Source organism: Triturus cristatus, chromosome 7, assembly GCF_964204655.1.
Source record: "Triturus cristatus chromosome 7, aTriCri1.1, whole genome shotgun sequence".
Classification (NCBI taxonomy): domain Eukaryota; kingdom Metazoa; phylum Chordata; class Amphibia; order Caudata; family Salamandridae; genus Triturus; species Triturus cristatus.
This window is the reverse complement of record NC_140590.1, coordinates 21,087,561-21,104,253: the sequence shown is the minus strand read 5'-3', so window position 1 is coordinate 21,104,253 and position 16,693 is coordinate 21,087,561. Positions and strand designations below refer to the sequence as shown.

Sequence of the window (16,693 nt, the reverse complement as noted above, 5' to 3'; positions counted from 1 at the left end):
AAAGAAAAAAGCATTGGCAATATCAGGAGTCACATACCAAGTCCCATGCTACTTCTGTAACACTATCTGGGACAGCATCAGTCAAAGAAGGTATATGTTTGTCCAGTTCGCAATAATCAACTGTCATGCACCAAGAATTATCACATTTGCGCACAGGCTACACAATTAGGGTCACCACCTCAATCTGTCAAGCCCTGCATGATCTCACTGATCCCTTCACGCCCATCTGGTATTCTGTACTGTTTCAAATTAATTTCCTTTATAACATGGGGCACATTCACTTGGAAATCTTGTGTTTCAAACTCCACCCCTGGATCTTCTATTAAATCCGGTGCAAACTGTTTTTCTGTCTGTACCTGCCACTTAATAACCATTACAATCTCCCATAGGCAAACCACAGTTTCTCCAATTCTGTTCTGTCCAGTATCTTTTGGTGCGCAAAAGCACAGAATCATCTGCATTTGTCCAGCATCTGAATTTAACAGTGACCTCTTCTTTCCCTGCACTGCTCAGTAACTAAAAAGGGGATGTATGATGATACAACGCATGCTATTACAACGCATGCTTTTACAACACATTTTTTACAACGCATAGTCTGTTTCAAAAAATGTTTTTACAACGATAACCTTTACAACGCATTAAAAGAGCCATACAAATACATTAAAAGAGCCATAAATTAGCAAGACAATACAACGCATACCATTACAACGCAAAAATATATTTTTTTAAAATTTGTAAAATACAACCTGGCACGGGATGCAGGGAAAATAGGGGTTTTGGGTGGGTAAGTGTATTAAAATGTGGAGGGAAAATGTACACATATTTTGGTGTAAATACTCTATTACAAAATTAATACTCAGGTATTAATTTTAATACTCGAGTATTTCTCGAGTATTAAAATTACGCAAGCAATTTAAAAATATTTAAAATATTTTTAAAATACGGAACAATTGAGAATTAACTTGATATAATTTTAAAACTAAAATTACGAAATTAACACAGTTTAAAATGAAGTTGAGTGAAAAGAAAACAAGCAGACCACCATTTATGACCTTATCTCTTATCTCGAACACAAGTCCTACAACAGTTTCAATGACATAAACTACAGCGTCAAGCAAACAAAATGGAGTTTAAAACAGACACAATCCAAATAAACGGGCATAAATTAAATTGATTATTAAAATATATGTTTCCACATGAACAAATCAAGAAAAAAAAGATAATCACAATACATATTTTCACGAAAATAATGGTTGTACATCAAAAAAAGTATAAAAAGAAGACGTCCACCATTTTGCAAACAGTTGTCGACTGACTACCAGCGAGAGCACACGCTTTTTTCACTGCCTCTGTCTCAAAGTCAATTCCAGTTTGACATCACATAACAGCCTCTCCAATCAAGCAAGTAAGTAACTTCAAATATAACAAATGATTAACTTACTCACATTTTTAAATCCACAGAACATGAATTTTATAAATGTTCATTATTTTACAGGTTTTCGAATACCTTTCTTGTGAATGTCTTGAAACGTGGTAAATATTGGATTTCGCATACTGAAGTCGAAAGTAAGTCAATGAATAAAATACATTAATGAAATAATTTCCAAATCATTGAACGATGTGTTTGTAAAAATATGTATTTTAAAAATATGAAATGTTGTAATAAGCCACCCTCAAATGATAATCCATATAGTGGTGAAGAAAATAAAATGTTCTTAAAATGTTTAATAATTACTATTCTTACTCCAAGTGGGGTGTGCATCAGTAGGGTAAGTGCTTGATAGTGTAGGGGTAATAATTTATATTCTTACTCCAGGGTGGGTGCTTCATTAAGGTAAGAGATGGATAGTGTAGGGGTAATAATTACTATTCTTACTCCAGGGGGTGTGCATCATTAGGGTAAGTATTGGATAGTGTAGGGGTAATAATTACTATTCTTACTCCAAGGGGGGTGCTTCTTTAGGGTAAGTGCTGGATAGTGTAGGGGTAATAATTACTATTGTTACTCCCGGGTGGGGGTGCATCTGTAGGGTAAGTGCTGGATAGTGTAGGGGTACTAATTACATAGTGACTGAAAAAATTACGCAATAAAAATGAGTTTATTAATTAATTTGCACTTATGTGAAGAAGTAGCAAACCTGTGATATACCAGACTTGTCTTAGCATTAATTTTTTATAATTCAAAAATTGTCAAAATAGGGGTGTAAAGGAGGAATGTGATGTTTTTTTAAAACTTGACTGATATTTGTTTTGCAAAAATAGATAGATATTGTTTGACTAATAGGAAATATAAATTTAAACTGGTGCATACAATGGAAAATAATTTAAAATGAGGTTGAAAACTCAAATTAATTTAAAATAATTTTTTTAAATTAAATTCCTAACCATTTCTAATCATACTTATTCCATCAGAGAAACAAATCAGAAAACAAATTATTTTTTGAGAAAAAAAAACAACCAAAATCCATTTAACCTTCTCCAAATTACCACAGAAGTTTTAGAGGTGAGTTCATTTAAACCCAAAATCATTACCATTATAAAAAAAATAGTTTTAAACCATTGAAATGTTTATATATTTTTTTTTATTACTGTAGGAGATGTAAAGAATAAATCCACACTTGATACGTAGAAGAAGGAAGTGAAATTATTTTAAAAAGGTAACATTCAAAAATCTAAATACTTTTTTCTTCTGCAGATAAATGTCTTCTGAAAATGATGACTTAGTAATTTTTTTTTTTAATAAGGAACGTACTTCTTACTTAAATTAGATGCATAATACAGAAGAGGTACCACTTTGAAAATCAATAATTTCATAACCATGTGCAACGTCCATAACAGGATAATGGTGCAGAAAAACATAACATTAAAGATGTCCCCCTCTCTCTAAAAAGTTAATACTGTATCAAAGAGCGAAAATAGTGAAAAGATTCATCTTAAAATCTAGAACCAGACTGAAACTGTATGAAAAACTCACAAGTTGAATTTCTTTAATGAAATATTGTTTTCTATAATTTCTATAAATAATTGCATAATGATTGCATTGTGTAACTTATTTCCCCCAAAAAATGCAATTTGTATTTTAAATGTGATATCTATTTTAAAGAGAAATTTAACTGTTATATCATATAACTTTAAACAGATATCAACAGTCAGTAAAGAGCTCACACTTAATCCATAAAACACCAGCTTTGCCAGACCTTCAAAAGAAAAGAAAAAGCATCTTCTGAACAACAACAAATAATTGTACAGGTAAATTCTTTTAAAAACGATATTTTCAATGTAAATAACCTTTTTTTTTTTCAAAAACGACCAACACACAAAATAATGAATAAATATATACCAAAGCTATTTCCTTCTCTCTTTCAGCTTAGAATAAACAACAGTGCAAATATCATCTTTACGTTCCAAAAATTCCAACTTGAAGCAAAGTGAAGTAATCGAAAAGGTATTTTCTACTGAATCAAATTTTTTTCTGTTTTTACGTAAAAACAGGAAGAATTAAAAATGTTAAAATTAAAACAAGCAAAGCAGTTAATCTTTAAGAAATGATTTTAGAAGAGATTTCTCAAATGAATCATTAAACAAAAAATTTAGAAAAATAAATTTAAAGTTACAATATTTTCCTATATTTTCTTTTCATTTCAGATAATGTCAACAAATAAGACAGTAAATTACATTACATCAAGGAAGGGAAACCGCCTCCTAAAGCATGCAGGGTACATTTATTGCAAGGAGCGACTAACAGAACCAAGGTGTCATTGGAGGTGTGTGCAATACTACTCAACCCATTGCACAGGCAGAGCGGTTACTCTGGGTAACTGTGTCTTAAAAACCACAGGCCATAACCACTCTACCTCTGCAATGGAGACTGAGGTGAGAGAAACAATTAATGAGATGAAGGAAATTGCAAGCACCTTTAATGACTCCTGTGGTTCCATTTTGAGGGAGGTTGCACAACATGTCCCAACTCATGTTGCCAGCAGTATGCCCATTATACCCAATCTGAGACGAATTATACAACGCAAAAAACAGGCAAGTAACCCACAAAGAGTTACACCACAAACCTTCTCTGACATTCTAATTCCTCCTGAACTCTCACTTTCTGTTTCTAACAAACCTTTTTTACTGCATGACAACAAAAACCCACTGAAAAGAATCCTTATCTTTAGCACACCCCGTAATCTAGTTAAGCTAGAGAATAGTGATGTTTGGATGATGGATGGCACGTTCAAAAGCACGCCCCATCCTTTCACCCAAATATACACCATTCATGCTAAAATTAACAATACTGTAGTCCCCTTGGTATACACTTTGCTACCTGATAAACAATCCACAACTTACACTGAAGTTTTAACAGTGGTAAAATCAAAAACATCCAACAAAAGTCCTAGGAAAATTATAATGGATTTCGAATTTGCAATGATTAATGTGATTTCCAAAACTTACGTGGATACCCAAATTCAAGGATGTTTTTTCCACTTTTCCCAGGCATTTTGGCGTAAGATACAAAAAACATCCTTAGTTGTGGATTACGTATCGGACAGCAAACTTCAATTTGAACTGAAAAAACTTACTGCACTTTGCTTTGTTCCTCCTGATAGTGTAGACGAATACTACACTGCAATTACAGAATCAGACTTTTATACCACAAATGAAGACAAGTTGGCTCCCTTACTAAATTATTTCGAAGACACATGGATTGGGCATCTAAGCAGGTCTGGTCGCAGGAGGAAGCCACGTTTCCATGTGGAGTGGTGGAACTGCTACTCGACCTGCTTAGAAGGAGGAGCAAAGACAAACAATGCCATAGAGGGATGGCACAACTCCTTCAATCATTCAATTGGCAAATCACACCCAAACTTTTATCATTTTTTGGAAACTTTGAGGAAGGAGAAAAGTTACCAAGAAATGAGAATGTCACAAGCATTAACAGGTAGCCTAAACCCACGTATTAGCAAAAAATCTAAGGAAATGTCTGAAAGACTATTGGGAACTTTACAACAATTTTCGTTGTGTGTGGCTTCAGACTACCTTGATAATGTTGCACACATACTACATTACTAATAAATACTAGACTTTTACTTTCCTGTTTTACCCTAAATTATCTCTCCTGTTTTAATTGACATTTTTGTAAACATTTTCAAAATTATTAAGTCGGTTCACCTTACCTTTGTTGTTTTCTATTTTCTATTCTTCATCTTTGCAATCCAAATTTTTTTCTCCATGATTGACTTTTTTTCCAACACAAATCCTCTGGCAAAGATCCCATATTGTTTTTATCCCCAAAAATTAAAAAATGACAATATCTTTTTCTTCCAAACTATCAGTCTTCTTCAAAGTACTTTTTCATAAGTACGAAGCCTTCTTTAAATATATGTATACTTTTGAAAAATAGTAGTAACACCAAGCAATAATCCAAAAGAAATTGTACGAAAAGTAAAACGGTTGATTTTCACCGTGGAAATCCATCGGTATATCTTCATAGATGTAAACCCCCAAAAAATAAGCAATGTCCATCCGGAATCCGCAAAAAATCCAAATGAAGAAAATCGTTCTTTTTTCTTCCCATCTTTTTTTTCTTCTAAACATTTTCTCATTTTTTCGTTTTTTCAGTTTTTCGAATTCTAAAACCTTTCTTGATCCTATTTAATTATAACAAACAATTTCGGATGGTAAACACGTGACCCGACATGGGCATACTCTTACAACATACTTCGTGACAAGTTACGATTAAACAAAGTAATTTCATTTATTACATTTACAAACCTCCCTCTACTCTCCTTGCAATAATAAACAATCATCTACTTGTATATATGTTTTTTAAATTTTCTTACCTGAGCGCAGATCTCCCAAGCTTCTGCTATGTCCTGCGACGCTACTGAAAATGGCTGCCGTCAAGTTTCACGTTTACGCGTCAACATCATCTGAAACAACAAAAACGAAGAACGGACTTGTCAATGTTATTTCGTTATATATTTATTATTACTGTTTAAATTAATTATATGCATTTTATTTATTTTCTATGTTTTAAATGCATTTTCTTTTTTTTAATATTACAACTATTTATTTAAAAATCTTAATAAATATTTAAATAAACATCGCAGTCTGGCATTTATTGAATAATTTTTAATCTATTTATTTTTAATAAACTACTACTTTTTTGACATTACATTATCCATTTAAAAAATTACTTACCGTTTCTCTATTCATTCTTCCTTTTATTCTCTACCGCAATCCTCTTCAAATGAACTTCAATTTCATTTATGCGGCAGTCTCAATGTAAACTATTGAAATAAAAGAAGGACAATTCTTTCCATTCAGTTCAATGGCAAAGCGTGGGAATGTTTCTCTAAATTACAATGATTAATTTTTTTAATTTTTTCAATAATTTTAAAATAAATATAAAACATTGTTTATAATACATTTATTTAAACATTTTTAAATTATTTTTTAATTTTTTTAAAATAAATTTTAAAAATATTTAAAAAAGGATTAATTTCTAATTTAACTCCAGTAGTGTACATTATTATGGTTAGTGCTGCATACTCAAGGGGTAATAATAACTAATCTTACTCCAGGGGGTGTGCATCAGTAGGGTAAGTATTGGATAGTGTAGGGGTACTAATTACTATTCTTACTCCAGGGGGTGTGCATCAGTAGGGTAAGTGCTGGATAGTGTAGGGGTAATAATTACTATTCTTACTCCAGGGGGTGTGTATCAGTAGGGTAAGTGCTGGATAGTGTAGGGGTAATAATTACTATTCTTACTCCAGGGGGTGTGCATCAGTAGGGTAAGTGCTGGATAGTGTAGGGGTAATAATTACTATTCTTACTCCAGGGGGTGTGCATCAGTAGGGTAAGTATTGGATAGTGTAGGGGTACTAATTTCTATTCTTACTCCAGGGTGGGTGCTACATTAGGGTAAGTGCTGGATAGTGTAGGGGTACTAATTTCTATTCTTACTCCAGGGGGTGTGCTTCTTTAGGGTAAGGGCTGGATAGTGTAGGGGTACTAATTATTATTCTTACTCCAGGGTGGGAGTGTATCAGTAGGGTAAGTATTGGATAGAGTAGGGGTAATAATTACTATTCTTACTCCAGGGGGTGTGCATCAGTATGGTAAGTATTGGATAATGTAGTGGTAATAATTACTATTCTTACTCCAGGGTGGGTGCTTCATTAGGGTAAGTATTGGATAGTGTAGGGGTAATAATTACTATTCTTACTCCAGGGGGTATGCATCAGTAGGGTAAGTGCCTGTTAGTGTAGGGGTAATATTTACTATTGTTACTCCTGGGTGGGTGCTTGTGTAGGGTAAGTATTGGATAGTGTAGGGGTACTAATTAGTGTTGGGGTACTAATTACTATTGTTACTCCTGGGTGGGTGCTTCAATAGGGTAAGTGCTGGATAGTGTAGGGATAATAATAACTATTGTTACTCCTGGGTGGGTGCTTGTGTAGGGTAAGTAAATAGTTTAAAATTTTAAAACTTACAGGGTAAGGTAATTTTTTAAATTAAAAACTTACCCATACTTACGTTGTATTGGCATGCGTTGTAATAGCATCTGCGTTGTAATAGCATGCGTTGTAATAGCATGCGTTGTAATAGATCTTGCGTTGTAAAAGTTGTGTTGTAATGGTTGTGCGTTGTTATGCCTGTGTTGTGATGGCTGTTTCCCTAAAAAGGGCACATTGCTCTTGAATTAACTCACCGTTGATCTGTTTACCTTCCTGCACATTCCTTTCTGGCTGAAAAACCTCCTCAGAAGAATTAATTAAAACCGTCTGTGTAGCTTGTAGTCTGGCTGCATTCTCTGTTACATTTATCACATCTGAATCATTCTGGCTGGCCAAAGTAAACAGCTTCACAGCCTGGTACACGTTTAATTCTGTCTTCAAAGATATATTTTCAAACTGGGCATCAACTAACTCTGTTTTCAACTCACTACGTTCTTTTAGCACATGTTTGATGCATATTAACCAACACATTTAAAATAACACCGCTGTCTCTGTCTAAAATGTCATTAATCTCCTGCTGATTAACACCCTTCATCGCAACTCCGGAGTCTGTAATCTCAAAGGAGTCCCACGTTTCAGAGTTATGCTCTGATATCTTACATTCACTTTGCAACTGAAAACATTTTATATGCATTCCTTAACAAACACTTGAAAGGGATCCAGCCCTTTCTGCCTAACGTAGCAAGCTATTTATAAGCACTTTTTACAAAACACACTTAAACACACACTCACCAATTCTAACTCAGGACAATTAGCTCACTTCACGAGCCAGCACATCATATGGGCTACCCCCATTCAAATAAATCAATTGATATCTAAGAGTCTGCTTTCAATTTCTAAAAAACATATTTCTTCCCCTTTTAAATCAACGTTCACATCCTGCAATCGACTACGCCAAAAATGTAATGACAAATTTTAGATCTCTCCTGGACCAAGGAATGTACTGTCACTTTTCCAGGGAGAGAATATCAGTTCCAAACTTATGAAATATAACATATACACATCACTTCCTAAGGTGGGCAAACTTTCAACACTCCCCCAAAGGCAAGGCAAGAAAACAATAATTTGCACATCACTTGTCAGGATTAGCACAACTTCCTATAACACAATTACCTGTTAGAAGGGAATTCGCCCATCCATCTACAACAGAATACTTGGCCAACAAGAGTCCACACCTCCTGCTACAAGGAAAAGACGAATTGGTATATCTGGGATGTATTTATTAGTAAATAGCACCACACAGTAATCCAAATGCACCTATCATAGTAGACTCTAACATATCAATAGTATGATTGAAACACAATCATGGCAAATATATATGTAAAAATATATATATGTATGGATATAAGAATCAGAAAATAAGAAGGAAAGGAAAGAATCAGTAAAGAATCGAGAGACAGTTAGTAGCAGAGACACCTCACCTAATGCTCCATCATTTCACCCCACTTTGTTCAAGGGGAGTCCATTGCTTGAACCGGGCGAACGCTCAGAGATGAGACCAGCCTCCACTCTTGCGTGACAGCACGTCTGCTCCACGGATGAACTTCCACCAGGCCAGTGTAGACTCCCCTTTTTTTTTTTTTTTGAAACCTTTAATACAGAATGCAATAGATATACAAGTATGGGCCTACAACCTTCAGGCCGGCCGCTAGCAAGCAGTGGGACCATAAAACACAGTTATAAAACACAAGCGGCAAGCGGTAAAGGTCCCAGAAGTCGAAGGAAGCGTTTGCGGCCACACCGTCCAGACCCTCCAAATGGCGGTTCCATTTTTTAATGAAAACCTACAAACAAACCCACAAGGCAGCAAAAGTCTAAGCAGCATTATGTGCTCCCCTCGGGAGAACCCCACCGATCCGCAGGAATAGGGGGGGGACGGGCCGGGACAGAAACGAAGTGGGCATGACGACACAGAATCAAGGTGACAAGCGGACTAGGGAGACTGGGCCGCTGCCAAGTCAGGCGTCAGTGGCGGGGTACAAATCCCGCCACGATAGGAGTTCCAGGGGCCCCACACCTTCACCCATTTCCCAGGCTTACCTCTCGCCACATACACTACCTTCTCCCGAAACATACACCAATCCATGTTGTCCTTCCATACCGAAACCGTTGGTGACCTCTGGGAGCCCCACAATTGTGCTATATCACGCTTGGCCACCATATATCCCAGTGTCACCCACCACGTTTGCGGCACCGTGTAATCAGTCGGTTCCCACACATTCAACAGACATCTCCTAGCCTCGGGAAACAGCGTCACATGCGTGACCGCTTGCAATACCGCATGCACACCACGCCAGAACCGCGCCACCTCCGGGCATTCCCACAAAGTATGGAAGAAGGTCCCTAACAAACCACACCCACGCTTACACATCCCATCCACGGCATATCCCATACGCATCAGACCCGGCCCCGTAACGTATACCCTGTGGAGTATTTTGAGCTGGACGAAACGAAGGCGGGCCGGTATGGCCACCTCTTTCGGGAAGGCCACCGCAGATACCCAGTCCTCGTCATCCAGCTCCAATCCATCGGCAACCCATGCCTCACGAAGGCCAGTCAGCAGTCCCGAGCGATCGTTGATGAGCTTTTTATAAATCAACGAGATAGTGTCATCCGGTACATGCCCGTCTAGCACTCTATCTTCCAGAGGGGAGCACTCCGGGATGGACGCCACATCCGGGAATACAGAACACAGCGCATGACGAACCTGTATATATCGGAAGTACTCCCTGTCCTGCAACTGGAATTCCATCTGCAGCACATCAAACGTTTTAAATCCCCCCCTCGTCCAGAGATCGCCCACCCTGCTGATGCCAATCGTGTTCCATTTATCAAAGCCTTTCGTGGTCCACAAGCAGCCCAATCGCTCAGATGTATACAATGGCGTCGCCCGGGTCAACCGATCCTTCCACCCCATCGCCAAGTTTGCCGCGTGCCACACCCGTACCGCGACCCGTGTAGGACCCGTCAACCGTGCGTCGAGCGATCTAGAGTAGAGCGCACGATTGTAGTCGCCACCCGGCAACAACAATTTGTCCATTTCAAAAGCCGGGTTAAGGGCGGGCCCATAAAGCCCGTGGTTTATCGCAGCCAGCTGGGAGGCCCAGTAATACCGTTTGATGTCTGGGAGGGCGACCCCCCCGTCATACCACAGGAGCGTCAGCTTCGCGAGGGCGATACGCGGCCTCCCACCCCAAAACAATTGGCGCTGCAGACCCTCCACCTCCCAAAAGTAGCGAGCCGGGACGACGTCCATCGTGTTTTGTAGAGCGTATAAAAAACGTGGCAACGACATCATCTTAAACAGCGCCGCACGGCCGAGCGGCGAGAGCGGCAAGCGCCTCCAACGCGCCACATCCACCTTCAGGCGCTGGAGGGGGGGAGTAGGTTCTGTTTATATCGGGCCGCAGAGTCCAGGGTAATAAAGGTACCCAGATACTTAAATCCCTGCGGAGCAACCTGGATAGGACAACCCCGCGGAAGGATAGGAGCCTCCCCTGAGAGGACATATACACAGGATTTAGCCCAGTTGATGACTAGGCCGGAGTTGCGGCCAAATGAACACAGTACATCCACTAACACAATCAACGATTCACGCGGGGAAGCAAGGTACAATAGAATATTGTCCGCGTAAAGGGAGACGCGATCCTCATACTCAGGAGTCCATCGGAGACCACGAATCGAAGGGTGCCACCGCAGCCACTCCGCCAGGGGCTCCAAGGCGAGCGCAAAGAGGAGCGGCGACAGCGGGCAGCCCTGCCGCGTGCCCCTGCCCAATTCAAAAGGAGCCGATACTCTACCATTCATCACCACCCGCGCCAGCGGTCCGGAATACAACAATTTCACCCAGCCAATGAATCCCGGGCCAAACCCAAACTTCGCCAGCGTCGCCCAGATATACGGCCACTCGAGCGTGTCGAACGCCATAGTGGCGTCCAAGGACGCCAAAATGGCTGGCTCTCGTATGAACGGGACCCTCGTGAGCACCACATGCAGACGCCGCAGGTTAAGTGCGGTGTTGCGATGAGGGATAAAGCCGGACTGGTCCTGATGGATCAGATCGCACACCACGCTAACCAGCCGATTAGCCAGCACCTTGGCCAGAATTTTCGGCTCCGCATTCAACAACGAAATGGGCCTGTAAGACGTGACCCGATCCCGCGGCCTCCCCTCCTTGTGAATGACCACAATAGTGGCAAGACGCTGGTCCAGCGGGAGGGTACCCGCCGAACGGGCCCTGAGGAACATATCACGGAGATGCGGAGCCAGTGTATCCGGCCGCAATTTGTACAATTCGATGGGAAGGCCATTAGGACCCATGGCCTTGCCAGAGGCGACCGAACGTATGGCGAGGGCAATCTCCTCAGATGTCGGAGCCGCGTCCATCAACAATTTATCCTCCTCCGAAAGGGAAGGCAGCGCAATATCTTTAAGCAGGGCGTGGGAATCCTCTTCCGAGCGGGAAGATACCGGGGAGTACACTCCACGAAAATACTCAGCGAAGCAATCAACAATTTCCTCCGGCTCAGTGACACACACACCATCCAGTCTCTCAACCGACGGGACAACTCGACTCGCTCTCTCCTTTTTATCCAGCCACGCAATCAGTTTACCAGCCTTATCACCCACATCATACAGTCGCCCCTGTTGCTCTCTACTCAGGCCCCTGGCCGCCTCTGTAACTAGGGCCTTGTAGTCCGCTTGTTTGAGTCTGAGAGCATGCAGCTTGTCGTCTGTGACACCACAATCCAGATCACCCTCCAACTCCGTTATCTCAGATTCGATACGGGTCACCTCCTCCCGCTCGCGCCTCCTGGAATGGGAAATGAGGGATAGGGCCTCCCCCCGGATTACCGTCTTGAACGCCTCCCACAGAGAAACAGCAGACGACACAGATCCCACATAATCTCCAAAATATTGCTCAAGGGCTTTAACCAAATCCGCGCGGATTGTGGGGTTACACAGGTACCAGGGGTTGATCGGGACCACCCTCCCCTCCCCCCTCGGGACAATGTCGAAGTGCAACAAGAGCGGGGAGTGGTCGGAAATACCCCGAGCTAGATGCCGCACCTCCCCAACCCTCCCCGCCTGTGCCGCTGGCATCAGAACATAGTCAAGCCTCGAAAGACTGCCATGCGCCCCGGAATGAAAGGTGTATTGTACCTGCGTAGGGTGTTTCAGCCGCCAACAATCCACCAATCCCAGGGTATCCAAGAGGCCAGACAACCAGGCTTGGGCACGGGGGAGATCCCTGGGTGGGTGACGATCCACAGTTCCGGAAATTACAGCGTTAAAATCCCCCCCAACCACTAGAGTCCCCTCCGGCAGTCCAAGAAGAAGGCGCCCCAAATCAGCGAAAGTAGTAGTCTGCAACCCCGGCGGGACATAAACAGAAACCAAAACAGTCACTTTACCCTCCAATCTGCCCACTAGAGCCGTATACCGTCCCCTATCATCATGGAGCACCTCATCAACCTCCAACGGGAGTGAGGTTTTAACCATAATGCCCACACCCCTCGAACCAGAGGTGAAGCCCGAATGGGCTACAAGGCGATAGCCCCGCCTGTTCATGGCACGAAAGGAATTGCCAATAAGGTGTGTTTCCTGCAGAAATACAATATCAGGTGAAATCCGTTTTAAGAACTGCAGGACCACCCCCCGTTTTATCCTGTCCCCCAATCCATTAACATTCCAGGACAGAAGTCTCAGTCCCCTACCCCCCATCACAGCCAAAACCGATCAGCCTCCCCCCAGAGAGCACTTTAGATATAGCACAACAATACTTCTGCCTTGTGGTACAAACAAACAATACCCAACCCCAACCCAACATCCCAAACGAAACTCCCCCCTCCCTGCACCCCTGCATGAGCCCAGACAGCCCCCCCAACTTGCAGTGTGCCTGTCGCTAGGCCTGGGCGGTAAATTCCGTTCCGTTCGCGGAATTTGCGGAATTTGGGTAATTTCGCGTTCCGCGGAGAACGCGAAATTGCCCAAAAATCTGCGTTCCGCGACTTCGCGAAAGTTTTTGCTTGTTCGCGTTCTCAATATGCGTGTTCGCGAGATATTTCACCCCGAGCACGCAAACAGCGATCGCGAACAGGAAAAAAGTATCGCGAACAAGCAATTCCGTGTGTTCGTGGAACTTCTGCATGTTCGCGGAGATTTTTTACCGTTTCGCGGAGATTTGCGTAACGCGATTACGCAAATTCCGCCCACCCCTACCTGTCGCCCCTGTGTGAACTAAACTACAAAGACCCCCTAGAGGAGGAAGGAGAACCCCCTCGAGACACCGCACAACCTCCAATGGGGGGGGAACGAGACACCACAGTCAAAAAACCCTGAGCTTGGCCGAAAAGTGGCATCATCAGGAATGAGCCCCAGTGTCAGTGCCTCATACCCGGTCCGGTGGGCACTCTCCTCCCGCTGCCCCCATCCCATCCCGATCGTGTCCCCCAGACAAAGTGTCCAACCAGTCCCCGGCCATCTCAGGACGGTCAAAAAAGTGAGTGCGACCATCAGACTCCACACGCAGCCTGGCCGGGAAAAGCATTGCATATTTTAAGTTCATATCTCGAAGCCGCCGCTTGACGCCCATGAAACTCAGTCTCTGCTTCTGGACCGCCTGCGTGAAATCAGGATAAAAGTTCACCTCCATGTTCTCCAGCTTAAGCGGCCCCCGCAGTCTGGAAGCTTGTAGAATCGCATCCCTGTCCCGAAAGTTGAAGATACGGGCAATGAGAGGCCGCGGGGGAGCCCCGACCTTCGGCTTGCCGCCAGGAACTCTATGGGCCCTTTCCACCGCATTTACTCAGTCCTCGGGGCTGGAGATGAGTAGAAATCAGATCCTCCACAAAGAGATCCGCCGCCGAATCCTCCAGTCCCTCAGGCACTCCGATAATGCGAACGTTATTCCTCCGGGCCCTGCTCTCGGAGTCCTCCAGTCGCCGATCCGTGAGCGCACTGGCCTGCCGGAGCCGGCGCACCTCCGTCTGGAGGGCCGCCACCTCAGTCGTGAGGTCCGACGCGGTATGGGCCAAAGAGTCAACCCGGTCATTTGTCTTGGATAGATCCGCTCTAACAAGGTTGACATCGATGAGAACCGCGTCGAGTTTGTGCGCCAGGGTGTCGAATTGTTGACCCACCGAGGTCTTCATCTCAGCTATGGCGCCCATGACGTCCTGCAAAGTCAGATCCGTCGGCAAATCCGGGGCATCCGGAGGGCACTCGGAAGACTTATGCGACCCGCCGGGAGAACCTTTTGGTAGGGTGTAGCGATCCATGATGTTGACTTGAAGTGCGGCGCCACGCCGGGTCGATTTGGCCTTCAGCCGATCTCCATCCTGCTTCGTGGCCATCGTCGTGTATCTCGCACCCCCACGAGTCATGCAGCGGAGAACGAGCAATCGAGGCCGGGGACCCCGGAGGTCACCTCAAGAAGGCGGAGCAGGTCCCCGCAGGCAGGCAGGATCCCCCCGCGAGGCAACCACCACACAAAGAAGCGCCGTGATCCCACTCGCGATGACGGCAAGGGGACTCAAAAGCGAAAGTGAAAGTGTGGGGTACGCGACTCGCCAGGCTCGTCCCGCCGTTGTTATTCACTTCTCCACTGGATCACCCCCAAACTAAAAATCCGGGGTCAGGAGAGGAGCAGGCCGCAAACTTCAGTCGGTGCTCATCACGGCACCCGGGATCCGATTCAAAAACGGAAAACGGGTACCACCTCGGCTCAGGTTCACCGACACAGTCCCCTCAACCGATTCAGGATGAAGACAGGATAAACTTAGGAGGTTGCGGAGGTCCTCGGGAGCTTTGCACCTACGCGGCCATCTTGGTTGCGCGCTAGGCTCCTCCTCCGAGACTCCCCTTTTTAATATACATTCAAAACACAGCGAAGCTTCTAGCAAGCTCCGCCCCCTAGTTCTCATGAGAGCCGTACCAGCTTGCTCCAAGGTCACAGCAATGGTTGATCAGGCCCTTGCTATGACTACGAGTCAAACCATGTACATTCCTCTGATAAGAACCAGTTCTCTCTCGTCAGTAAAGTGTGAAAAAACAGGAGGCAGAGCAAAACATGCCCTCTTCTTCACAGAAAATGGCTTCAGAGTTAGTTAAGCCATGCACACAAAGGTCCAAAGCAAGAAGGAATCAAAAAAGCAAGGATGACATGAAACCATGTCTAAGGAGCACCTATAATGCTCATCCACACAATTTACAAGCACCACTGTGCACACAGAAAAGTTTGAAGTAAGGTAAAGTCAGAAGGCAGAATGACATTAGACCACGTCAAAGCCAATAGGTCAAAATCATAATTCACCTAACCCAATTAACATTATACCCTTAATCCCTCAGTATACAACATTGAGCACATGTGTGCACCACCACCCACAAGACTGCACCTCAACATCCCATACCTTCTATTCTTGGAAAGACTATTCCACTAAAAGACAGAAGAAAAGCAGGCACATGCAAACCCATCCTACATTAAGGCTAAGGTAACATAACACACTTAAGTCAGTACAAAATGGTGGTGGTTGAGGGTCATCATAGGGTGTCAGACCACAAAAGTGGCTCATTCACTACACCGTGACAGGAAACAGCCCAAAACGCAATGTGGACACATCACATTTTTACACAGAAAACTGACCATTTTTTGAAAGTGCCTAGCTGTGGATTTTGAACCCTAGCTCTGTCGCCACCTAAGGAAACTTAGCAAACCTGTACATTTTTAAAAACTAGACACCCAGGGGAATCCAGTATGGGGTGACTTGTTCAGCTCTCACCTGGTTCTGTTACCCAGAATCCCTTGCAAACATCAAACTTTGTGGAAAAGCAAATTTTCTTCATATTTCTGTGAGGAAAAGTTCTGGAATCCGCAGGGAGACACAACATCCCACACACTCATGATAAAAATGGCACCTTACTTCTGTGGTTAGGCTTAGTTCCCGCAGCAGGAAATGGCCCAAAACAAAACGTGGAGACATCAAATCTTTCCAGTGAAAACTGACCCTTTTTTCTCAATGTGCCTAGCTGTGGATTTTGGACACTAGCTCAGCCGGCACCTATGGAATCCTAGCAAATCTATACATTTTTAAAAACTAGACATCCAAGTGAATCTAGGATGGGGTGACTTGTGTGGCTGTCTCCACGTTCTGTTACCCAGAATCCCTTGCAAGCCT

General features: G+C 43.1%; 2 protein-coding genes across 2 annotated transcripts in view; both read left to right on the top strand.

Moving 5' to 3' along the window:
- The window catches only part of LOC146808708 (cell adhesion molecule CEACAM6-like), a 375,069-nt gene that overhangs the window by 260,799 nt on the left and 97,577 nt on the right, over positions 1–16,693 (top strand). The gene's annotated exons all lie outside the window — the stretch shown is intronic.
- Positions 3,649–5,064, top strand: LOC146808709 (uncharacterized). The gene has a single exon (XM_085620359.1). The coding sequence runs from the start codon at positions 3,649–3,651 to the stop codon at positions 5,062–5,064; it is 1,416 nt and encodes a 471-aa protein (XP_085476485.1).